Source organism: Lolium rigidum, chromosome 3 (assembly GCF_022539505.1).
Source record: "Lolium rigidum isolate FL_2022 chromosome 3, APGP_CSIRO_Lrig_0.1, whole genome shotgun sequence".
Classification (NCBI taxonomy): domain Eukaryota; kingdom Viridiplantae; phylum Streptophyta; class Magnoliopsida; order Poales; family Poaceae; genus Lolium; species Lolium rigidum.
The window spans coordinates 178005310-178031206 of NC_061510.1; the positions used below are offsets into that span (position 1 = coordinate 178005310).

Sequence of the window (25897 nt, forward strand, 5' to 3'; positions counted from 1 at the left end):
AATTGTTGGCAGCACTGCTACCAGCTCAAACTAGAAGTAACGATCAAGTTCCAAGAATTTCTCCTATAAATGTTCAAAGACTACCCTCTCAACCAGGGGGTCTGAAAGGGGCAAACGAATCTGGGTCGTCCAATCAGGTTGCAACAGTAACTCTCAAGTCCCACTTTTCACCACAGCCGTCGGATACGATAATTGTTTTCTCACTTTATGATCTTCCGAACAAGTCAATGACGTATGGGACCAGCTACCCGTGGGGGCCGCCGGTCGGAGGCAGCCACGCTCGCTCGTCCGCGTCTGTCCGCCAGAGGTGAGAGAATCTAGATCGAAGGAGCTCCCCAATCCTGGCCTCGCTCCCCAATCCCCGTCCCTCTTTTCCCCAAACCGCCAGAGGTGAGAGAATCTCCTGCAGTGAGCTCCGATGGAGGCGGCGACCAGCGGGTGGAGGTGAGGCGGGAGCGGCCGGAGACGGGATCGCGCGGGGCGGATCCACGACGGCGACTGGAGGCTCCGGACACGGCCGGAGACGGGCCGGCGCGGGGTGGATCTGCTCCGGCGACGACCGGAGGCGACGTGCTCGCGCGGGGCGGATCCGCCACACTTTGGCTCACGCGACTCGGCGGTCAGTGGCAGCCGGGCACGCTCGTTCGTGGTCACCATGCTTCCCCAATCCCCATCCTCTCTTCCTGCCCAATCCCGTCCTCCTCTCCTCTCCCTAATCAGCCGCCTCCTCCCCTGCTGTTCCTCCAATCCCAGACCAACGCCTCTCTCTCCCCTTTGGCGGGCTCAGCGCAGCGGCGGGTGATGCGGGGCAGCTCAGCGCGGCGGCTCAGTGCGGCGGTGGTGGCTGACGCGCTCTGCCGCTGCTGCATCTCCTTAGGCACGGACGGATATCTTGATGCGCCAGCTGCAACAAGTTGCCCTTGAGGTAAGGTTTCTTTTCAGATCTTTGCAACTCCAGTTTTAGGATTCATATTTTTGGGAACTGATTTGCAACTGCAGTTAGCCACTAGGTGATCTATTCCCCTGAATAATTTTCGTTTTTCTTGATTTGGTAGAAAGCATGCTCATCCCGATTCTTTCGAAGCTTTTCTTGTTGGATTTCAGTTGATGAAAAGCATACGGTTCTCATGAGTACCTGCATACAGACACACGAGCATGCTTGTTTTTATCGAGTCTAAAAGAAATAGTAGGGTTAGAAGTAGTGTTCTTGTCTAATATGCTGCTAATTGCCTTCAGAAGTAGTATGGACAGGTTGAGGAATGGTGTTGATTTGATGATTTCTGCGTGGGCTCGTTCGTGAAGGATGCCAATGTTGAAAAGTAATGTTCCTGTCATCTATGGAAGTCTTCAAAATCTATAATGGGAGATTATTACTCAATATTTAATTTGTTATTCTAATATCCAGGTGCTAATGCGGATATACATTTCATTCCAAAAACTGAGGGCTGATTCAATTCCAAACATGCAGTCAATTATTTCTGCTTCAGATGCCTATACTGTTTAATTCTCCTTCCCACATGTAAATTTCCTTAGATCGCTTGTGTCATGAAAACTGCGTTCAAGAAATGGTTCTCAGCATAGCTTCTTCAAATGTTTTATAGGCAATGGTGGCTCATGGAGATCTGGGTGCTAAACTTGCAGTTGAGGAAGTACCTTTACTACAGGTGAGACTAAAACAACAACATATATAAATTTGGGCGGCAAGAAAATGATCATTCCTTTTAAACATCCCTTTCTTGTTAATATGCCTAAAATGTAACCAAGCTTTTAGTATTGTTGGTAATCATATTTTTTGAAGGTATTGTTGTAAAATAAAGCACACAGGAGGCTGATTACCTCACAGTTTTTCTTTTTGGCCAGTAGCATTATGATGCTTAGATCTGATACTTCTCTGGCACATTAAATGTCTGTTTTCTCTCCATGGACTGTAAAAACTGCTCACAGATTCTTTCTTTGGCCAGTGCATTCTACATTATTATTTTTACTTCCCCTTTTGCAGGGAAACAACAGAAGACCGTTCAGCCTCATTCTACACTTCAATTGCAAAGGTATAATTCATTTTGGTTTATAAAAAAATACTTGCTTTGTACACACCCTATGCAGTATAAAATGATTGTTAGCTGCCCTTTTTTATTAATTGTAGTCTGTCTACAAGTGGACTGTAAAGCAACAGCAAAGCATATTGGCCTTAAGTAGGTTTATCTAAACATACAATATATGATGGTTATTTCTGCTACTGCAGGTTTTGTAATGTATGTGTCTATGACATATTGACCTTCTAAGGAGTTGCTTTCCGGATTTGCTCGCTGCTCTATGAATCTATTATTTTAAGAAATGATGCCGGCCGCTCCTCCCCTCCGTCGTCCCTCTTCACCTGCTGGGTCCTCGCGGCTGGACGTCGTGGCCGTACCGGTGGAGCCGTCCAGCCGGCGTCGCCGGCGCCGTGATGTTGACCACTGCAGGTATGAGCTGTGCTCCAACCCCCATCCCCCAATCATCTTCTTCCCAATCTCAAAAATTGGATTTTTCTTCAGCAGCCCGAGAAGAGAGGCCGGATGCACCGGTGATGGTCGCCACTCTCCGGCTGCAGGCGAGGCGACATGCTGCTGCACTCCACCTCCCCAACGAGCTGCTGCCCGTGAGGTCCCTCTCCTCCCAAGTTAGTTTTGCTGAAAAATGTTTCTTTTCATTCCTGTTGAGTGTGTAGCAAGTATAGAGAAAAAATGCATGTATGGATGGGAATCAGTGTGTGCATAGGCAGTGGGTGCACATGAAATTGATGTGCTCATTTTGTTTGATTTCATTGCTGCTTATGTGTATAGACAGTGCTGAAAACTTGTAGAATTTCAGGTTCAAATCATGTCGGGGGAGGAGGAGCCCAAGGGCGCGAGGTGTGGTTACCGGGAGACCGCCTCGTGTGGTGTTCCGGTGTTTGTGGTGCCCTCCGGTGGTGATGTCCACCGGAGCTCCCGACGGCAACGGTGATGCCATGAACGGGCTGCTCGCTGGTTGAACCGGCTGCCACGACAAGGAGGATCAAGCTCATCTCCTGAAGTCAGGTCTGCGTCTTGCTGGTCTTGTATGGTATTTTTCTCTGGCTGGCTCAAGTGCACGCATATATGCATGTAGACCAGAAAAAGTTAATTGGAGATTCATGAACAGTTGTGCCTTGGATCCTGAAGCGACTAGGGGCTAATTAAGAAGAGAGTCTTCTCACCTTAGTTCTTCGAAAGCTAAAGAACTAGCTTGCATGGCTCTCGCTACTGCTCATTTTGAGCCCCTGTATGATGGGCCCGTGGGCGTGCGGGTTAGCCAGCCAGAGACAGCGACACCAGCGACACCAGCTCGCTCACGTCGCCTTCCTTTCTGTGTGCGCGTGGAGGCAGGAGGTGGTGAAAACCTAGATCGGCGCGGAGGGTGGCGGCAGCGCACCGCCTTGCGCCGCCTCTCCCGAGATGGAGCCATTCGGGGATGGCCATGGTGGTAAGCCGGAGGAGGCGATACGGGAGGAGGAGGGTGCGGACCTTTTTCCCCAACGCATGCGGTGGCGCCCGAGCAACGGGGGCGTTGACGCCGGCGGGCCGGACGCGGCAGCGTTGGGGACGGACGATGCATCAACGCGGAGCAGCAGCATGCTCGGATGCGAGCTCGTCCGTTTCCTGTGACGCCATGGTGAGCATCTCTCAATCCTTCTTTCTATATGCTCCTGATCTCTCTCTTTTAGGCTTGTTCTTTTGATTTGCTTGTACATTCAGATCTTGCGTTTGAACTGTTTGATGAAATGTCTGTGCTGATCCATTTTCTGTTGCTCTATTTTTTTGCTACCCGTGAAGCAGACTTGCTGGCCAAGCAGGGCAATTTGTGAGATGACTGAATGCTCCCGGAAGAAAACGAGGACAATAGCATCACTCCCACATGTGAACTCCATGCTCATCGCTTGTTAATTTCCTCGAGAAAATGATGAGATGCATGTTGTTCAACTTGTGTAGATTTCTCTCGAAAATATATGGAGAAGTTAAATATGACGAGGATTCTGATCAGATATGTGAGGGCTTTGGTTGCAGCGGATTTTTTATTTTGTTTACCGATTTTATTTTGCCAAATTTGGTTTTCAAACTCATGTTTTTTGTGTGTGATTGTGATACCTGTAGGAATTGGTACTGGGCTGGATGTCTGAAGCACTTAATTACCGTATGGAGACTAGCTCAAGAGACAGAAGATGTACCTCAAAGAATCTGTCCCAAAAACTAACAAAGTTGCTTGAAGAATTTCTGGTTCATGGCACCTTCATGATAGTACCATTATCCGGTTGAAATATCCGGTAGACTATTGGGTAATCTTGTCCCGAGAAAGTTGTTTTTTATACACTATTAGCATTGAAATTAAACTTGATATTTGATGAAATGTTACCATGATTGGATGTTTGATGCAAAAGTAGACTAGGGTACCATCGGGTTTCCAATAATGTTTACGATGCTTGATCAGCGCCTTGCCATGATGGTGCTCGTTTCGGTGTGTGGTGGCGGGTCCGCTCGGCAAAAGTTGGACGTCCTACTCCGGCAGAGGTGTCTTGGGTCCTTCCGTCTCTTGTTTGTTTTTCCCTTACAATTGATGATGTGATGTGCTTGACTAGCAATAAACTATGAAGATTGATTAGTTATGTGCGGTTTGAGTTAACTGAAATCAATGACAAATTGAGACGTCAAAAAATAATTCAAAATCAATGGGTCCAAGGACATACAATTTTATTGGTGATGATTTAGTTATTCAAGCTGGAGATTCCCAAGTGGCCATTTCTTCATGTTCATACTTTTATAGATTGTTTTTTGGCGACCAATATAGAATTACTAATTCAAAATTAGAGAACCATTTAATTTTTAGTGGTCAAGAATTACGGAAATAAAATAGCATTTCTAAATGTAGATTTTCCAGTCCTTTTATTACTTGCTTCTTGTCAAGATCCATTTGGTTCCGTAGTGTGATTAATTTTATCGGGACTTGTGGGCAGGAACACAAGGAGGATCGAGTGGATCACTCCTCCTTCGTATATGTTCTATTTAATGTACGAGAATCCAAAATATATTACCCTGCCATGACCAAGTACTCTCTCCTTGTTTCGATTAACCGCATTTTAGGCCGCAGCTAGCTGGTGGATGGCGAAGGCCGCAACAGCTCGACTCCTCCTCTTTTCTCTCCCGCCAAGAAGAAGCACCGAGACAGTCTGGGGAGGTTCTAGACCTTCATGCAGTGCTGATCTCCTAAGCAATTTCCTCTCGCTTAAATACCTTGGGAGTTAGACAGGGTTAAGTAAATTTTGTATTGGGTCGTTGATGCGAGTAAATGCTTTTTTGGTTCATTGGTGCGTTGAATGGGTGCTAAACATTTTCTTTTGGATTGTTTGTGTAGGTAAATTGGTGTCAATTAGCAGCAATGGACTAGGACATCAGCTGTGTGCGCTCGAGTACCGGGAAGCAAGCCAAAAGTGAGTTGGCATTGCAATAGCTATTGCCTAAAATTCGTTGCTCCTCCTGAAATGTACAATAAAACAATGATTTTATTGTTTTCTTATTTTTGATTGTGATGTCTGTAACTAGGTGTCTCGCTCCAAGGTTGCCGAGTTGTGATTACGGTCACTTTTCAAGCGGAGAAGCATGATGAAAATAGGTAAGAACCACTTTTAGGTCTCCCTTTATGATTTAAAATGGCATCGGATCATTTCACTTTTCCGAGTCTTCGAACATCCACACCAATGTATACATGTATATTTGTTCAGCCACTACAAAGATAATTTTCCTCTCAAATTGGGAAGTTCTTTTCTCCGAAATATTTCAGAATAGTGCCTTTGGAGATTCAGGTGAAGTTATAGTTGCAATAGGAAAAGGGAGATGGGCCAATAGCTTTCACTCACTCGTCCTCACTAAAGATCTGTTCACTAGGTTAAAAACGTAAGATGCACTCGGATGTATATGTGCCCTTCGGGTGCGGATTTTGCTATTATCATCTTTCTATGCAAATAACTTTCACTCACTTTCTTTACTTAAGAACTGTTACTCGTGTTAAACACTTGAGATACACTTAATATCCGTGTCTCTTTCTTAGTGCAGATTTTGTTATGATGGTCTTACTACGCCGAGATGCTTGCTCAGAGCTCATGGATCACGCACGAAGAAATGAGGAGGTAAGAATGGGAATGCCAGGAAAGCAACATTTTATTTTACCTTTGCATTCCCATGTATAATGAGAATTTTTGTGTGTGTCTTTCTCTCTCAAGATAAATTAGCTTCGCTAAAAGTATTGCATGGCGTCATGCCCTCGTGGGCACCCTTCATCTTCTTTCATCTGGTTTCGTCAACCCATAAAATATTAGCACCCGGATCGATGCTTACATTCCCATACTAATATGCTATCCTCGCAATTGTATATGGGTCAACCTTCTTTCCTCTATTTTTCTGGGCCATTTGCTTACAATCAGGTTACTACCTTTCTTTGCAGGATTCTGTTGCCCAAATGTGGTCCGAGTGGGGTGTTATGATGGGATGATGCTCTTACAGTATTTTGGGAGATTGACATACAACCAGGTTACTACCGTTCCTTGACAAGATGAACATATGAAAGTCTGTTATATTTTATTCCGTTACTATTATGATGATTCGTTTGTAGTTGTACTACTTCTCAGTTTGCCTTTAACATGAAAACACCGATCGGTTGCGGCTAACGTAGCTCTCCTAAAAATTCTACCAGCATTTCTTTTGTCATTTCAATGATTGTCGTACTACTATTTTCGATCTGCTTCAATCTATATGCATAGTCGATCGATTCTGTTTTTTACATTTGTGCCCGAAAAATATGGTGTAAATCATCCTCTTGAAATTCTCCGGGAGATATTGAAGCCCTAAAGGTGTAAGCTTACACAAATAAAGACGGTAATGACCGGCTACTTAAGTTTGTTGCTTTTGATTCTTTGCCTAATAAACATGCCCGCCAATGTTAAGACAACTCACGTAGCTGGAAGATATTTTGTTTGCTTTCCCCTTCCGTTGCTTCTCTTTATCTATCTCCCCTTACTAAGATCCGGAAGTATTGTTAAAGAAGATCCGGAAGCGGACCTTTCGAAGCCGAGTCAAGTTTGTATTTGCCCGGCTCGATGGATGAAGAACTATTTGCGGATCTCCCCACGGTTAGATTTCTCTTTGATTCCCCCCAAATTGCTCTAAAATTCCTCAGCTCATTAGTCAAACAATTGAATCTCAGTTCTACATTTTTGCAAGCTATATTGAGGCGTTCCAATTTTTCTACGCTTGGCAGCTTTCGGTGACACCCGTTGTCATATGCGAGCATCGTGTGCTGCAGCAGGCATTGGAGACTGTAGGCATGTCTATGCTCCGAACAACGACATGCTATGACGAGGAGAACGAGATGCTCACTGCTATTCGCATCCATGTTCCTCTCGCATCCGAATTCCCCGCCTCACAACAAATCTCTTCTACAGTGGATCGGTCCGCATACCCGAATGTATGCACGAATCGAGTATTATTACGTAAAATGAATTGAATAGTATCTCCATTTCATCTCAAAAAAATGTAGAATAATACTAAAGAAAGAAATTTCCCATCCATGTAGATGAAGTACCCCAATCAGTTTATAATGTTTAAGACCAATTATTGAACATTTGTTCTTCAACATTTGCTTTTGCTTTTACCATTTATTCTTTAATATTAGTGTCCCTTATGCCTGTGCGCCGGGGCGCACCGGGTCATCTAGTAAGCAATAGGTTGTGCACGGTTCCCAAGCAGATAAACAAAGGAATCAACTCCTTACTGATCTGATCGGTCTTTTTTTCTTTTTTTTTTCTCTCTCTTTTTTTTTTTTACCGAGCAGATTCACAGGATTTCTTTTTTTTCCAAACAGATGGAACAAACACACCTTGTCTATCTCTTTATTTTTTCTCTATCTTTCCTTTTCTCTTTTGACCGATTGAAAATTTTGACACACAACCAGGTACACGACTTTCCTTTCTTGATTGATGAACCACCGTAATTTAAAAATCTAAACTTCCCAATAATGAAGCGATTGTGTGTGGAAGTTAGGCAGAAATTTTCTTGGAACTTGAACCGCAGCGATATGGTAAACAAAAGCAATCTGGTAATGTCTATCCTTGGAAGTTGGAACCTGACCGAAGCAAATCGGCAAACCTCTGTATTGTATGATGACTTGCAGATGTAGAGAATGAATGATCTACACTTTATACGGCGCCCGTATCACAAGATGAATATAAGAAAATATGGTGGCGCGCGGAAGCGAAACATACGAAGTGTCGATGATGATAGATGAAGATGCAACGGTGACGTGATAGAGCGACTAGAACTCGAAACTCTAAAAGAGTAGATCTAAAACCAAGCAACTAGACACACGATGCAACGAAAATTCAACAAAACAAAAACAAAGTGGTGATAGCAAAAGGCTAAGACTGGTTTTAGGCGAGGATGAACTAATCTAACTTCTTTTTATGGGGCTTTTTTCTGGGCTATAGGTAAAACCAAATCTACACTAAGAAAACTGTAAATCTCACCGAGCAACCTGAAATCTGATACCACTTGATAGGGTAAAGGTGGCCGATCTTTCGATGAGATGAAGATAAATCGATTTGTTGGTGGAGTTCGTGCTTGACGATCCGACTACACGTGCAAAGCTCGTGCGCCAATGCAATCGCTAGGACAATCTCCGGGAGTTACCGATCTTGCGGAAGCACGATCAGCCTGACCAGCAAGGGTCTTAATTCCTACCTGAAATCGAGAACAAGTAAGAACTAAAGATGCAATCAGAATATTGCGGATATAGATGAAAGCTTGATTGATAATGGTGGGATTCCGAATAGTCGGTCTTGTTCTGGGCGTTGGCCTCAAAAGAAGTACACGTAGTTGCAGCAATTGGCTAACTTTTAATCTAATCAAAATCCGAGTTTTAACCTAAAGGATAGCTAGCTATTTATTGATGGCATCTGGCGGCGCGTGCGTGCTAACGACGGCAGGAAACTTCTGCTTGATGCATTGCATATACTGGACCAGGGCCCACTTCCATCTTGGACCACGTGGTGCTGACCAGAAACATATATGTATGGCCCATTTATTTGACATGATCGATCAGCCTACCCATGTGCATGTTGCATGGTTGCTTGTTGGTTCTTCAATATCACGTATCAGCATGTATGTACTGCCCGATCCTCAATGGAGCTCACGTCCATACTTGTATGGTGTCACTTGATGCTTTCCCTTGGCCATTTAACACGCTAGGTCCCCTCCATGTCCGTTTGTGATTCATGCTATGGAAGCAGCAATTCCTTAGACATCGGCAAGAGCAAAGCTGCACCTTTATTTTAACGCGTGGCTTGTATAAGTCTTCTGTAAGTCTGCATATTAATAGTAGAGATGTAGTAATTTTGCTTCTGACAATAGAATAATATACTTTGCAAGTAATACTAGAAATCACCTGATAAATATATCTGTGTGTACTGCCTATGGTCGTATCCGATATATTTATGTCCCCATCAGCTTGGGGATGCCCCGGTGGTTCATCCCTGCATATATCAAGAAGACTCAAGCGTCTAAGCTTGGGGATGCCCAAGGCATCCCCTTCTTCATCGACAAATTATCAGGTTCCTTCTCTTGAAACTATATTTTTATTCGGTCACATCTTATGTGCTTTACTTGGAGCGTCTGTGTGCTTTTGTTTTTGTTTTTGTTTGAATAAATTGGATTACATCATGCTTGTGTGGGAGAGAGACACGCTCCGCTGGTTCATATGAACACATGTGTTCTTAGCTCATAATATTCATGGCGAAGTTTCCTCTTCGTTAAATTGTTATATGGTTGGAATTGGAAAATGATACATGTAGTAATTGCTATAATGTCTTGGGTAATGTGATACTTGGCAATTGTTGTGCTCATGTTTAAGCTCTTGCATCATATACTTTGCACCTATTAGTGAAGAATACATAGAGCATGCTAAAATTTGGTTTGCATAATTGGTCTCTCTAAAGTCTAGATAATTTCTAGTATTGAGTTTGAACAACAAGGAAGACGGTGTAGAGTCTTATAATGTTTTCAATATGTCTTTTATGTGAGTTTTGCTGCACCGGTTCATCCTTGTGTTTGTTTCAAATAAGCCTTGCTAGCCTAAACCTTGTATCGAGAGGGAATACTTCTCATGCATCCAAAATACTTGAGCCAACCACTATGCCATTTGTGTCCACCATATCTACCTATACTACATGGTATTTTCCCGCCATTCCAAAGTAAATTGCTTGAGTGCTACCTTTAAAATTCCATCATTCACCTTTGCAATATATAGCTCATGGGACAAATAGCTTAAAAACTATTGTGGTATTGAATATGTAATTATGCACTTTATCTCTTATTAAGTTGCTTGTTGTGCGATAACCATGTTTACCGGGGAACGCCATCAACTCATTGTTGAATTTCATGTGAGTTGCTATGCATGTTCGTCTTGTCCGAAGTAAGGGCGATCTACACCGAGTTGAATGGTTTGAGCATGCATATTGTGAGAGAAGAACATTGGGCCGCTAACTAAAGCCATGATTCATGGTGGAAGTTTCAGTTTTGGACAAATATCCTCAAATCTCTAATGAGAAAAGAATTAATTGTTGTCAAATGCTTAAAGCATTAAAAGAGGAGTCCATTATCTCGTTGTCTATGTTGTCCCGGTATGGATGTCTAAGTTGAGAATAATCAAAAGCGAGAAATCCAAATGCGAGCTTTCTCCTTAGACCTTTGTACGAGCGGCATAGAGGTACCCCTTTGTGAAACTTGGTTAAAGCATATGTATTGCGGTGATAATCCAGGTAGTCCAAGCTAATTAGGACAAGGTGCGGGCACTATTAGTACACTATGTATGAGGCTTGCAACTTATAAGATATAATTTACATGATGCATATGCTTTATTACTACCGTTGACAAAATTGTTTCATGTTTTCAAAATCAAAGCTCTAGCACAGATATAGCAATCGATGCTTTTCCTCTATGAGGACCATTCTTTTACTTTCAATGTTGAGTCAGTTCACCTATTTCTCTCCATCTCAAGAAGCAAACACTTGTGTGAACTGTGCATTGATTCTTACATATTTGCATATTGTACTTGTTATATTACTCTATGTTGACAATATCCATGAGATATACATGTTACAAGTTGAAAGCAACCGCTGAAACTTAATCTTCTTTTGTGTTGCTTCAATGTCTTTACTTTGAATTATTGCTTTATGAGTTAACTCTTATGCAAGACTTATTGATGCTTGTCTTGAAGTGCTATTCATGAAAAGTCTTTGCTTTATGATTCACTTGTTTACTCATGTCATACACATTGTTTTGATCACTGCATTCACTACATATGCTGTACAAATAGTATGATCAAGGTTATGATGGCATGTCACTCCAGAAATTATCTTTGTTATCGTTTTACCTGCTCGGGACGAGCAGAACTAAGCTTGGGGATGCTGATACGTCTCCAACGTATCGATAATTTCTTGTGTTCCATGCCACATTATTGATGTTATCTACATGTTTTATGCACACTTTATGTCATATTCGTGCATTTTACGGAACTAACCTATTAACAAGATGCCGAAGTGCCGGTTCTGTTTTCTCGCTGTTTTTGGTTTCAGAAATCCTAGTAACGAAATATCCTCGGAATCGGACGAAATCAACGCCCGGGTTCCTATTTTACCCGGAAGCCTCCGAACACACGAGAACCGCCGGAGAAGGGGGGCAGGGCCACCACACCACACCCCGGCGTGGCCAAGGGGGGCGCGCCCCCTAGGGTGTGGGCCCCCCTTCGACCTTCCTGCGCCGCCTCTTCGCCTATAAGAAGCCCCTGGATCAGAAAACCCTATCACGATTGACGAAACCCACGAAAACCTTCCAGAGCCGCCGCCATCGCGAAGCCAAGATCTGGGGGACAGGAGTCTCTGTTCCGGCACCCTGCCGGAGCGGGGAAGTGCCCCCGGAAGGCTTCTCCATCGACACCGCTGCCATCTCCACCGCCATCTTCATCACCGCTGCTTGCTCCCATGAGGAGGGAGTAGTTCTCCATCGAGGCTCGGGGCTGTACCGGTAGCTATGTGGTTCATCTCTCTCCTATGTAGTTCAATACAATAATCTCATGAGCTGCCTTACATGATTGAGATTCATATGATGATGCTTGTAATCTAGATGTCATTATGCTAGTCAAGTGAGTTTTACTTATGTGATCTCCGGAGACTCCTAGTCCCACGTGTGTAAAGGTGACAGTGTGTGCACCGTGTGGGTCTCTTAGGCCATATTTCACAGAATACTTACTCATTGAATGGCATAGTGAGGTGCTTATTTATATCTCTTTATGATTGCAGCATGTTGTATCATAATTTATCTATGTGCTACTCTAGTGATTTGTTATTAAAGTAGTTTATTCCTCCTGCATGTGTGCAAAGGTGACGATGCGTGCACCGTGTTAGTACTTGGTTTATGCTATGATCAAGATCTCTTGTAGATTGCGAAGTTAACTATTGCTATGATAATATTGATGTGATCTATTCCTCCTACATATGCATGAAGGTGACGAGTGTGCATGCTATGCTAGTACTTGGTTTAGTAGCGTTGATCTATCTTACACTAAAGGTTACTTAAACATGAGCATTATTGTGGAGCTTGTTAACTCCGGCATTGAGGGTTCGTGTAATCCTACGCAATGTGTTCATCATCCAACAAAAGTGTAGAGTATGCATTTATCTATTCTGTTATGTGATCAATGTTGAGAGTGTCCACTAGTGAAAGTGTAATCCCTAGGCCTTGTTCCTAAATACTGCTGAGTTACTACTGCTTGTTTACTGTTTTATTGCGTTACTACCGCTGCAATACCACCACCATCAACTACACGCCAAGCACTTTTCTGGCACCGTTGCTACTGCTCATACTTATTTATACCACCTGTATTTCACTATCTCTTCGCCGAACTAGTGCACCTATTTGGTGTGTTGGGGACACAAGAGACTTCTTGCTTTGTGGTTGCAGGGTTGCATGAGAGGGATATCTTTGACCTCTTCCTCCCTGAGTTCGATAAACCTTGGGTATCCACTTAAGGGAAACTTGCTGCTGTTCTACAAACCTCTGCTCTTGGAGGCCCAACACTGTCTACAAGAATAGAAGCTCCCGTAGACATCAAAAGACAACAATCACCTTCACCACAAACCAATCTAGGCGCATCGCCAACTCCCTTGTCTCGAGGGTTTCTTCCGGGTAAGCATCATGCTGCCTAGATCGCATCTTGCGATCTAGGCAGTACACGTTTATTCGCTGTTCATGCGTTGCTCGTGCTGAAGCCTTGTTGATGGCGAGCAACGTAGTTATCATAGATGTGTTAGGGTTAGCATTGTTTCATCGTATCATATGCTTTCGTCCATGCAACCCTTAGACGTCTAGCCGCCCTTACACCTATCTTAGGTGTAAGGGCGGCACCTCGCTTGATCATTATTTAGTAGATCCGATCCGTTATGATTGCTCCTTGTTCTTCAAGGATTAGTTTGATATCTGCATAGTTAGGCCTTACAAACGGGTTGAAGGATCCAGTGGCACGTAGGGTGTAGTTTGCTAGCCCTAGACAAGATGTTCCGGGGATCAACTTCATGTTGGTTTTTAGGCCTTGTCTAGGGTCGGTTTATGATCACCGTGCGTGGCCGCCAGGCTCAATCACGCGTAGGATGTTCCGATTATGTGGTGAAAACCCTAAATCGTCGTAGGTCGTTTTAGCTTTATATTGATCAAGCAGGACCACCCTATGATCGTACACCTCGTACGAATCATGGGTGGATCGGCTCCTTGAGCCGATTCACAGGACAACCTGAGAGCCGATCGAGGCTCGTATTTAATGTTTACATGTATGCCATGCAGGAAACTAAGCGAAGCAAATCCATCACCTTCCTGACCAGGTATAGGTCAGGTGGCACGCCCTTGCACCAGCATCGGACGTGCGTGCCGAGGCTTTGCGGGCCGTCGCTCGAGGGAGCAGGGCCAGCCGTAGTCCTGGGAGCCTCCCGGCTCTACTGTGTTGCCCGTCGCTGCTCGCCGGTGGGTTTCTGACCGCAACAGTTATACCAAGGTCCAATGGGTGGGGGATTTGGTGATTGGAGAAGCTGCGATGATGCAATGATTGTGACTTCTGTGTGTTATACCAAGGTCCAATGGGTGGGGGATTTGGTGTGCGGCACTCCGATCGAAAGTCCTACACGACTTTTGTTGGTGCCCACGGCAGCGCTACCTCGGGGCGTCGTCAAGGAGTCTATCTCCCTCACCATTGGGATGTTGCCCCCGGTGAAAATCAAGATCTGGCAAGCTGGATTGGCAATGGTGGCATCCTCGGCATCGCTTCATTGCTGGAAGCATCGCTCTAGGTGATAGACGAGGCCTTTGACGGGATTAGCCAAGTCCTACCACTCACTTGCTAACTCAATAGGCGGAAAGGGTGGAAGGTGCCAGGTAGGGAATCTTCAAGGAGCGCTTCCTTCTTCGAGGTGACCATCTTTGGCCGAGACACGGATACGAGGCTCTTGCAAGGCAACACAAGTCCTTTTTGTTTCATGGTTGTATCTAGAGTGCTGGCAAACCTTTAAGTTAGTGTTGTTGCATGGAGTTTGTTGCGACAACCGAGTCGTGCACGATGTTGGGCCGTCAGCCTCCTCTTCTATTTGAACTCGATTTTTCCTAGACTTTTGGGCGCAAATTGTAACTTTGAAAGGTAATATCCAAATTTGTGGGTCTAGGTACACCCCAACTAATCTAACAGAAGGGGTACACACCAGCTCATTCATTTGAAATGTGTATGAGGGTAACACCAGGTTGCAACGCAATGGTCCTATGATCCTATCATGCAATGTATGCAAGTGGAACCAGATTGCAGCTTACATAACATGCATCTTTATCTGTATATATCAACAAAGAGAACCGTCACATTAACATAATAACTGAAACATCACCTTTAAGAATAGACAGCATCCAACTGCTACCGATTTTACCACAAATATAAGAACACAAAATACCAACTGGCATCACTGTAATTCTTTACCGCATGATAATAATTATTATAATCCAACCGAAAACCAGTTTGGAAAGCCACCTAGAACCTAGAACCTAGACCAATACATAGGATCAACGTTAGAATGGCACAACATAATTGTAGATCATTACCTTTTGCAAACCTGATATCATTACAAAATTGCAAGTACTAAACAAAACAACCCTTATAAACATCAAGCGAAACTGTTCTTGGATATTGTTGATAATATTGCTGGCCATCCACAATAGAAACAAAAACACCTGACACTAAGACGTGCCATAACGTAATTTTTTTAACACACTTTTTTTGGTACTAGTCAGAAATGTACTACATCTACACGGCCATTTTACCGGAATGGATTCACATAGAACCAGGCAGCTGAACTTTCAGCTCCTTCACACCCAGTCATTGATGCTTCTACCATAGAGACCAAACCAGTAAATTTTAGAGTAATGCATATTCTATTGTCAGAACAGCAAAGCATTGATGCATAACAACATAATTATTTAGCTGACATTCTATGCACTGAGATGGCGAAAGTCATGGTGTAGCCAAATTTGGGTCCAAAAGATTACATCCATCACAAGGAACTTTATTCAAAGAGGAACACAATATCTCTAGCTCATCAAGTTCCTTAACACTGTGGAGAATATATGTTACACTGGCCAGGCAGGGACAGCTAAAACACCAAAGCAGTGACGTCACCTGCAGGTGGAGAAGTTATCATTCCGACTTGAAATCAACTTTTTGGATCTGGAGATACACAGTTAAATATATCTAAGGGAGAACTACATCCCTATATATATATAAAAGAAGTAGAGCACAAATAATGGAAATAAAATTGTATTCTCAAACTGCAACTTACCTAGTACATGTTGATACTGAAGATTGACTTCAAATTGAAAGGCTTGCAAAAAGGAGTTCAAGCTCCTCATCCTGGGACGTTGTCCTCTACAAAGCAAAAGGTAAATGGGTAAAGAGAACTGAGCAATGCAAGCACATCTAAATGTTTAAAGTGATTTTTTCACATAAAGTCAATGATAAGTTTTAAGAGATAGTGAGATACCGTGCAAAATAACAGATACAACCAGCCCTACAGACGACTCTACTACAACACCATCAAGTCCCCCAAGTGGACCGATGACTCGAGCTAGAGCCAAAGCTCTCCAACATGAAGTGAACTCGCTCCTTTCTACTTGTGATTTCAACACACCTTTGGATGATATGCTACTTCATTCCGATATGCTATGTGTGATCAGGTACCAACCACAAAGACTTCACCCATTGGGCCAAGGCACCAACACCAAGGAAAGGAAAAGGTGAGCTGAAAGCTCCAGGGTCACCAGGGACGGTACAACCGCCCGCCGATCAAGCCTCGCATGGAAAAGCTACAAGATCGGTACTACCAGTGCCCCAACACCGGTACTACTGCTCGCCCTCCAGGACCGGTACTACTGACCCACTACCGTACCATACGGGGCCCCAGAGCTCTCCGTCACCCGCCAAACAAAGACCGGTACTGGACCAGGTACTACCGCCACCTGGGCTGGCACTACTGCCAGTGACGTAGCTTTTGGGCTTTGATCCGTGTAACCTTATCCATAAGGTACCCCTTCGCCCCTAGTAGTATAAATAACCCCTTGTGGCTCAGATATGAGATTAGACTGAAATTGAGATCAGACTTGAGCATGTGCTCTCTTCCTCCTATGTGGAGTAGATCCCTAGTGGATACCAAGGCCTCTTATTAGATCCAAATCTATTGAGTTGTACAAAACCTCTCTAAGTGCTTGATCTTTCCCTTGTAAGGAAGTGTTTGGTCTCTCCCTTGAACGGATTCTACCTGGTTGCTACTCTCTCCTTGCAACTGATTCTATCAAGTCCTTAGCCTTACTAATCTCTCGCGTGGGACTCTACCTAACGTTGTCATCCTCGTGATTCTATTGGGTTGGTGGATTCGGGCCAATGAGAGCTAATCGGATTGTATCTTGTGCATGTGTTCGTCTTCCACCGTGTGTACTTACAATCCGTGAAGATTGGGCCATCCTTTAGAGGTTGGACCTCAATACCTCATAAGTAACAGCCACAATGGAGCTCTGAAAATGGTGTTTTCTGGAAAAGCTTCTTCTTTGCCTAAGTCTGAGCATAAACGAGACTTCTTCAAAAAGAGCCTTACCTAACAAGAGTCTAGTACAATCTCTCAAGGAGATGCTGTCCAAACCGATCTTCGATGGTATCCTATATGACATAATCGAATCTTTTAAGGAAATCTTATCCATAACTTCGACAACCGTAACTAATTCCTTCCTTGGATTCCTGCCACGGTTAGCAGCTTGATGCCTGGACTCAAGGCACGGCATGTCAGCACACCCCTTGACGCTAGCAGCCACATGCGCCTAGTCCGCTTCTCCTTCCTGGATTTGGTTTCACTTTTTGAGATTTGGTATCACCTTTGAGATTTGTATGTTTTCCCAGAAATGTTTCTATCGCCTAAACCCTTGAATAAAGCTTGCTTTTGGTCAAAACTTAGGATCCAAAGACTCTATTAATGTTCAATGCCGAAGACGTCAAGAGAGGGTCATGATAACTTGACATGTAAGTGACCGGAAATTTAATGAATTTATTGATCATTTGCCCTGTTACACTCCGAGGGGTTCAGAACATATTTTTTAGAGGCCAAGTATCTGGGACAAAATTGTTACTTTGACACCTTTAAGGAACATAGTACAATACTACAATCACACTACGTTTTGACAATCATTACCAGATATGGAAGACTTGTATAGGTGTCTGTCTTGATGAGCAATATGGGGTATGAGAAACATGCATATGTGTATGTCTTGACAAGCATCATTGCATATAAGAAACTTTCATAGGTGTGCGTATTGAATATCTGATAAGTATTATTAATATAGCTGCATAGGTGTATGGCCAAAAACGTGTGTATTTTTGTTGGGACCCGTCCTTATGAAGCAATAACTCCAAAAACCTGTGGTATATGCTTTCATAGATTATACCTCCCCCGTCCCATAATATAAGATGCCATTACAACCAATATACTCAGATATTGGTTGCAATAACATCTTATAATATGGGATGGATGGAGTACTAGAAACTTTAAAAAGATGGACTATCAGCAATCAGCAATGTTGCTTATCTCCCATTTTTTGTGATAAAAATGCAAAACGAAATGCCTTCTTCTTCGTTGAACATTACAAAGATGCATATACCGGAACATACACGAAGCTCTAAGTTGCACCTCGACTAGCCTCATGAGATGTAAACTTTGCAGGACGATTGATGACAACGACAGGGAATTTCTCATCACCCAAAAGGCAGAATTATGTAAACCTCACCTTTATAGAAATCAGATGGCGAAGTTTGCTCAGCACCTTCATGCGGTGAATCGCGTAGGAACTATTGGCTGGTAGCTTGTTAACCCTGACCATCTCGGCATCAATAGCAGCTCCCCTATCCCCTTGCAGCGACTCACCCTGCTTGCTAGCAAAAGAATAAGAAAACTTAGCTTTTAATCACTGCGTCACAGAACAGTCCGATTAACCGAAAAGTTAGATGCACACAGAAACAAGGATCCGGAAATTAAAGGTCCGCAAGGCGCCATATAAGGTTTAATTTGACATGCGGGGAAGTCTCGCTCCAAGAAACCAATTCAAGAACGCAGCCACCGTGGACAACGAGATGGGTCAAGACTCGAGAGAATATAAAGAAGAAACATACCGAGGTAGACGGGGTGGTGATGGTACGGGAGAAGGGCGTCGCGCTACCTCCTCCGTCCATGATTCGATGCTTGAGGTATCTTGGTTTGGGAGATGCAGGAGGAGGGGAAAGACGGGAAGAAGAAAGAGGAGGCTCGAGAGACTAGAGTCCGGACAGCCGCCTCTGGAAAAAGATCACGGCACAGGGGGAAAAAGCACGCGCAGGCCGGCAGGGTATCTGCTGGGCTCATCTTCTAGCGTTTGGCCCAATAGACTTAGGTGAGTTTTTTTTTCCTTTCTTTCGGTCACGTGCAACTTAGCCTGGCATCTACCTATGAGTGAAAACGTGACTTAGGTTGGAAAAACGAGATTGGTAATTTGCAGGTTGAGGAGAATTGCTTAACTAAATTAGTTTAATCATAATTACCTTTAATCTGCCTAATCATTTGTCAATTTGAGATAAGGTCTACATGAAAAAGACGCACCTCGATGTTGTGATTCCATTTCCGTAATTGGTTCGTCGCTTCGTCAAGTGTTTCAAACTCGGTTCCGTGTTTCTATTTGAGTTATTTTTGGATGAGTTTTATCAACTTTCCGCACACAGTCGGCCATTTCAAATTTTCGCTTCACCTCACAATTTCGCACTACTTTCGTGTTCAAATTTTTCGGTTTCGACCTTCATAAACGAGTAGATCTATTACTTTGTACAATGTACTATAAAGACGTAGATGTACTCGTAACGAATGTCCAAATGGAAAACTATAAACACAAAAGTTGGGTGCGACAGTGAGATGAAGCTACTTTTCGACGAAATTTTGAAACACGCGAATAGATGTGTAAATTTTAACTAAAATTGGCCAAAAAAGCATCAAAGGAAACACGAAATTACCATTGAAATACTCAAAGAAACTAAAAACCGTTCATGAAAATTGATTTGTAATATCAATACGCACAACATATTTCAAACCAATCCACCGTTTTGTAGATCGGGGAGAATTAAAATGATATACATTAGTGGCAAGGTTATCTACACATGCTCGTATGCCTTCAGCCATGAAGGGTCCACTTTCACGCTTGCCAACGCCTGGCCGCGGAGAAACGGCTAAATTGGGCGTTCTTCTTGTGCCAACTTTTGGCTGCTTTGAAAATCATGCTAAGCAGGAAATCTTTTTCGTTGTGGCTTACTAAACGTTTGGTTTTTTTTCCCAAGTGATGCGAGAAATGAGTTTGTGAGCAACTAATCACACCCTTTTTTTATCAAGGCATCCTGTGTTCCATTGAATTCAAAGAGTTGAAGTACAACACCATCTAAAAAAAAGAGTTGAAGTACAACACACGTAGCCTCACTCTGGAACATAGCAGAGAGACAGCTCACCCCAAACTTTTACACAAAATACCCTGAAAGAATAAAATGCAAAAAAACTTTTGAAGTAATTCTTTAGGGAGATGGAGGAACGAAACCCACAGCCCACACCCATCATCTCCCACCTCCACCTTCGCTAGGGAGATGGAGGAACGAAACTACGTCCCACATCCATCATCTCCCACCTCCACCGTCGCTAGGGAGATGGAGGAACGAAACCACGTCCCAAGATCTGGAGGAGCGCCATCGGAGACCAGCTCCTTTGTGGACCTCAAATGGAGCCCGCCGCAAACGACGAGCACTTCTCCTCTGTGGAACATCGCCCGGGCACGAAACCCGCACCCATCACCATATCTCAGCCGGGCCACCCCCCGTCGACCAAATCGAGGAAAGAGGAACAAGCTGCCACCCTGCAACCACTTCCTAAGCTCCGGATTCGCTGTCTTCTGGTCAACGCCGATGCGAAACGACGACGCGAAACGCCGGCCACCTCTTATACAAAGCTCCCCACCTGCCTTGGAGATGTTGAAATATTGGACCCACTTTTAGTGGCCCATACTAGATTTCGGATTTCCCTATAAATCTCAAAGCCCACATAGTGGCAGCCTTGTGAGTTTGAGCTCAAGTTGGTGGCAGCTCACTAGGGAGTGGCAAGAGGTGGGAAGTTTAGTCCCACATGGAAAGTTGGGAGGAAGTTAGACCACCTTATAAGGTGGGTTGTTCCACCACTAGTAAGTGAGTGAGAATAGGAGTGCTACACGCGCGCTCCTCCTCCTCGCTCGCTCGTCTCGACTCGACTCGACTCGACTCGTCACGACGCGCGCCGCGCTCGTGGTGAGTGGATTGAGCCTCGAGCCGAGACTTTCCTTCTTGCTGGTCTCGACTCGACTCGACTCGTCACGATGCGCGCCGCGCTCGTGATGAGTGGATTGAGCCTCGAGCCGAGAATTTCCTTACTTTTTGCAGCTCAGGAAAACGAACAGAGTCCTAGACGGACGCGTCACAGTTAGTCGGTTCGGGTCGCTCCCGGACCGTGGGCTATCTGTAACCGACTCGAAACGTGCGTGCGACATGGGCGTGCCCCACGTTGCCTAGGGTTTCCTGAGCCTATATAATCTCCTGCCCGGCTACCGCAGAAACACATCTAATACACGAGTTAGGGTTTTGCCACCTCTCTCTGCTTGCGCCGCCATCGTATCCCACTCCATACCGCGCGCCGACGTGCATCGGCGAACGGGAGAGCAGGTCTCCGGAACCGCTTGTCCTTGCGATCCTGTACGCGAGAGGGCGAATTAGGTTTTTGGGAAGCGCTCTGCGCGACTGCTCAAGCTCTTCATCACAGGTCACCTTCCGTCTAAGTCGGGCGGTGCTGCCTACCATCGTCTTCAACGCCGTCTACTTCGACCCATCGTTCCTGTCGTCAACAGTGTTGTCATCAACAACGTTACTGCTGCAACATCATCTGCTACACCTCCACCACCACCTCCACTAGATCGGTACGTGCGACATATCTTGATCTGTTTAGCGATGGATGCTTTACCGTTTGCGCTGCTGCTACTCATGTTGATTAATGCATCTAGTATGTTCGAGTTTCACATGTTAGTAGTTGTTGTCATCATGTTTTATATTCTGGATTAAATCATGGAAATTGTGCCTAATTATCCATCAATCCAAAAACCTAATTGTAGGCAATTTCCTAAGTTAACAATGGCTGGTTTTGCTGATGCACTGAGGCCGGATAAGTTTACCGGTGTGCACTTTAAGAGGTGGCAGGTTAAGGCCACACTCTGGCTTACTCATCTGAAAGTGTTCAAAGTTAGTGATGGTTTACCTGAAGGAACTATATCTGACCAAGATCAGAACAAGTTCAAGGAAAACAATACTCTGTTCGTCGGATGCATTCTGAGTATTCTTGCTGATCGTCTGTGTGATGTGTACATGCACATAATAGATGGTAAAGAGCTCTGGGATGCATCGAATGCTAAATTCGGTGCAACCGATGCGAGCGATGAACCGTACATCATGGAGAGCTTCCATGACATCAGGATGGTAAACAACCGTTCGGTAGTCGAACAAGCTCATGAGATACAGTGCATTGCGAAAGAGCTTGAACTCCTTAAGTGTGCCTTACCTGACAAGTTTGTGGCTGGATGCATCATCGCTAAGTTGCCCCCTTCATGGAGGTGTTATCACCAGAATTTGACCGGATCAGAGGTGGGCCGCGATTAAGATGGGCTTGAAGAATACATATGGAAGAAATACATGAATCGGCCTTGCATACAAAGTTTGGGCTAGTTTGCCCGTGTATCTGTAAATATAGTAGGATACGTGTCGTTTAGATAGAGTTTGGCTCGTGCCCGGTTGGGATTATTCCCACGTTAGAAAGTCTACGGACTATAAATATGTATCTAGGGTTTATGAAATAAACAACAATCACGTTCACCACAAACCAATCTAGGCGCATCGCCAACTCCCTTGTCTCGAGGGTTTCTTCCGGGTAAGCATCATGCTGCCTAGATCGCATCTTGCGATCTAGGCAGTACACGTTTATTCGCTGTTCATGCGTTGCTCGTGTTGAAGCCTTGTTGATGGCGAGCAACGTAGTTATCATAGATGTGTTAGGGTTAGCATTGTTTCATCGTATCATATGCTTTCGTCCGTGCAACCCCTAGACATCTAGCCGCCCTTACACCTATCTTAGGTGTAAGGGCGGCACCCCGCTTGATCGTTATTTAGTAGATCCGATCCGTTATGATTGCTCCTTGTTCTTCAAGGATTAGTTTAATATCTCGCATAGTTAGGCCTTACAAACGGGTTGAAGGATCCGGTGGCGCGTAGGGTGTAGTTTGCTAGCCCTAGACAGGATGTTCCGCGGATCAACTTCATGTTGGTTTTTAGGCCTTGTCTAGGGTCGGTTTACGATCACCGTGCGTGGCCGCCAGGCTCAATCACCCGTAGGATGTTCCGATTATGTGGTGAAAACCCTAAATCGTCGTAGGTCGTTTTAGCTTTATATTGATCAAGCAGGACCACCATGTATTCGTACACCTCGTACGGATCATAGGTGGATCGGCTCCTTGAGCCGATTCACAGGACAACCTGAGAGCCGATCGAGGCTCGTATTTAATGTTTACGTGTATGCCATGCAGGAAACTAAGCAAGGCAAATCCAACACCTTCCTGACCAGGTATAGGTCAGGTGGCACGCCCTTGCACCAGCATCGGACGTGCGTGCCGAGTCTTTGCGGGCCGTCGCTCGGAGGGACCAGGGCCAGCCGCAGTCCTGGGAGCCTCCCGGCTCTACTGTGTTGCCCGTCGCTGCTCGCCGGTGGGTTTCTGACCGCAACACATTCTGGCACGCCCAGTGGGACAGTCTTCAACGTCAACCGCATCGCCATCTACATCCGAGATGGCGGAAGGCACTCCAGTCACGTACGAGGATCTGACCGAGGAGCTCAAGAAGAAGTATGACGAGGTCAAAGCAATCCTCGAAGCCGACCTCATCGGCTCTTTTCACGTAACTCCGCTCACACGGCATCGGGTGGAAAGGGTTCTCACCGAAGGCGCGCTCGATGGAGTGGACCTGTACGCCCCGTCGAAGAACGCACCGGGTCTCGCGTCGGGAGATTAACTTCATGGTAGCTCATTCGCTGCACCGCCATTCTGAGAGCCTGGTGAACACTTTGGAGCGTGTCGCTCTTCGCGTGATCCAGGAAATAATGAGGCATCAGTACTCTCCGTCAGGACCAGCTCTAGGGACTCACCAAGGGGAGATGCCACTCCAGTCCCGACCACCGCTGCCATTCGCGTTGGCAGCACCGTGAAGTGCCGAATTCACCGGCATACGTCGTCTACAAGATCGGTGGTGACCCTAGTGATTACCAGTTCTTGCATGAGGCGCCTAAGGAGATCCCTCACGGATACACGTGCACATACGTGCCAGACTGTAGTAACTGGGCACTCACGAACCAGAATGCAACAGCAGAGACTTCTGGAACAGCAGGAGGAACTTCGGGAACAGATCTTGAGAAGCAGACGTGGCTAGCTAAGTATGCCACTCCGACAAACCTCCAGAGCTCAGCTCCTGCAGTTGGCTCAGAGCTGGAAAAGCAAGCATGGCTGGCTAAGTATGCCACTCCGGCGAATCTTCAGGACCGTTAGGAACCGATGCTATTCGGCTCGTGTGACTGAAAAAGAAGCAGTCGAATTGGCGGTGGTGGGTCTCGCATCACCGATCAAGGACGTGGCCTCCCAAGCAGACTACCCTTCACTGGCTCACATGGTGCAGAGCCGCCGCATATGAACAGCGTCACCCAGATGTATACCAGGATAAATTCAAGCGTGCGGTGGTCCTGGTTGAGGCAGATGAAGACGAAGGCTCCGCGGGAGATCAAGAGGTAGCAGTGGCTGAATGGACTCGGGGGGCAAGCCCCGTGTCCTGCAAGTGGGTTAAGCCACAAGGTCCTCCAAGAGGGTTTGACTTCGACGTTACCAAAGCTGAGCAGATTTTCGACCTCTTACTTAAGGAGAAGCAGCTAAAGGTACCCGAAGGCCACAAGATCCCCACGGCGCAGGAGCCGAACGGAAAGCCATACTGCAAGTGGCATAACACGTTCACCCATGCCACCAACGACTGCAGGGTGTGGCGTCAGCAGATCCAAATGGCGATAGAACAAGGGCGTCTAATTTTCAGCCAGTACGTCATGAAAGTCGACACACACCCCTTCCCCGCTGTTAACATGGTGGAGTGCACTTACCCTGGAGGGTGCCAGCCAGGATTCTCGTTCAACATCAACATGGTAGGACCTGGGCACCACTCTGGTAAGGACGGAGACGAGGGCAGCTGCTCTCATAGCAAGGACACAGAGGAAGCCGTTCCACGCGATCGGCTCCGACACGATGGCAAGCGCTACATCACGGAGGGAGAAGTGAGGAATGTGAGATATCAGCGACCTCTCTCTGATCACCTCCTTAACAAGTATGTGAGTCAATATGACCAACGCCGACGATACAACGACGATGATGAAAGAGATCGTCTGGCTAGGGACGCCAGGAGACATCGTCGGCATGATCGCGACGAGGAGAGATATGAGCGCCACGCCAAGGAAAAGTCGAGAGAGCAAGACGACGTGGATAGGCACTGGGACTGTCCCTTCTTCAGACACTGCTGGGATTCAGGAATGAGCCGATTGCCTACAATTGGCAACTATCCAGAATGTAGACATAAGAAGAAAGATGCGGTTAACGTGTCCATGTTCAAACGTCTAGGGCCTCTCCCGCCTCGGAACAAGCACGCTGAGTCCTCTCGGGTAGAAGATCTCGAGGAACTAGAAGACGATGATGAAGAAGAAGATAAGTACCACCGGCCAAGGTGGTGCCCTGATGGACTCAGCCGTTCCCAAAAGCGTAGGGTTCAGCGACTACGTGGTTTGGAGGAAGCCGAAAGGTTATACCCGCACACGTTAAGGAAGGCGCGGCCTGATCCGGCCACGAAAATTCAGCGAACCCCGGACGAAGAAGGTCGGCCACAAAGGAAAGAGTGGCGCCTCGTACAAAAGAAAGCCGATGATGAGACATCGGCTGGCACAAACATGGTGTTCATCCTTCCAATGGAGTTTAGTGCTCCAGGATTAGACGAAGCACATGTGGCACAACTTGACTGCGGCCCACGGCCGGTTATCTTTGAGAAGCCACGAGAAAGAAGCTACAGACATCTGAAGGCCCTG

At 45.5% G+C, this 25897-nt stretch overlaps 1 protein-coding gene and 2 long non-coding RNA genes across 5 annotated transcripts; 2 read left to right on the forward strand and 1 right to left on the reverse strand.

Moving 5' to 3' along the window:
- Window positions 1-670: 670 nt before the first annotated feature.
- LOC124698715 lies at window positions 671-1664 on the forward strand. Of its 2 annotated transcripts, XR_007001069.1 has the most exons (4): window positions 671-925; window positions 1237-1319; window positions 1406-1519; window positions 1602-1664. It is a non-coding gene; the product is annotated as an uncharacterized LOC124698715 (long non-coding RNA). The 2 variants fall into 2 exon arrangements; XR_007001070.1 differs by lacking the exon at window positions 671-925 and having other exon boundaries at window positions 1142-1319.
- A 3980-nt stretch (window positions 1665-5644) lies between these two features.
- On the forward strand, window positions 5645-6559 carry LOC124698716. The gene is made up of 3 exons (XR_007001071.1): window positions 5645-5664; window positions 6105-6178; window positions 6493-6559. It is a non-coding gene; the product is annotated as an uncharacterized LOC124698716 (long non-coding RNA).
- Window positions 6560-15667: 9108 nt separating this feature from the next.
- Window positions 15668-18980, reverse strand: LOC124698717. Of its 2 annotated transcripts, none has more exons than XM_047231171.1 (4): window positions 18832-18980; window positions 18450-18587; window positions 15962-16047; window positions 15668-15801 (listed from the first exon to the last, which is right to left on the reverse strand). In XM_047231171.1, exons 1-3 carry the CDS (start codon window positions 18889-18891, stop codon window positions 15991-15993), a joined length of 255 nt encoding a protein of 84 aa, XP_047087127.1. In that variant the 5' UTR covers window positions 18892-18980; the 3' UTR covers window positions 15668-15801; window positions 15962-15990. The 2 variants fall into 2 exon arrangements, with proteins under 2 accessions (XP_047087127.1, XP_047087126.1); XM_047231170.1 differs by having other exon boundaries at window positions 18450-18590.
- Window positions 18981-25897: the final 6917 nt, after the last annotated feature.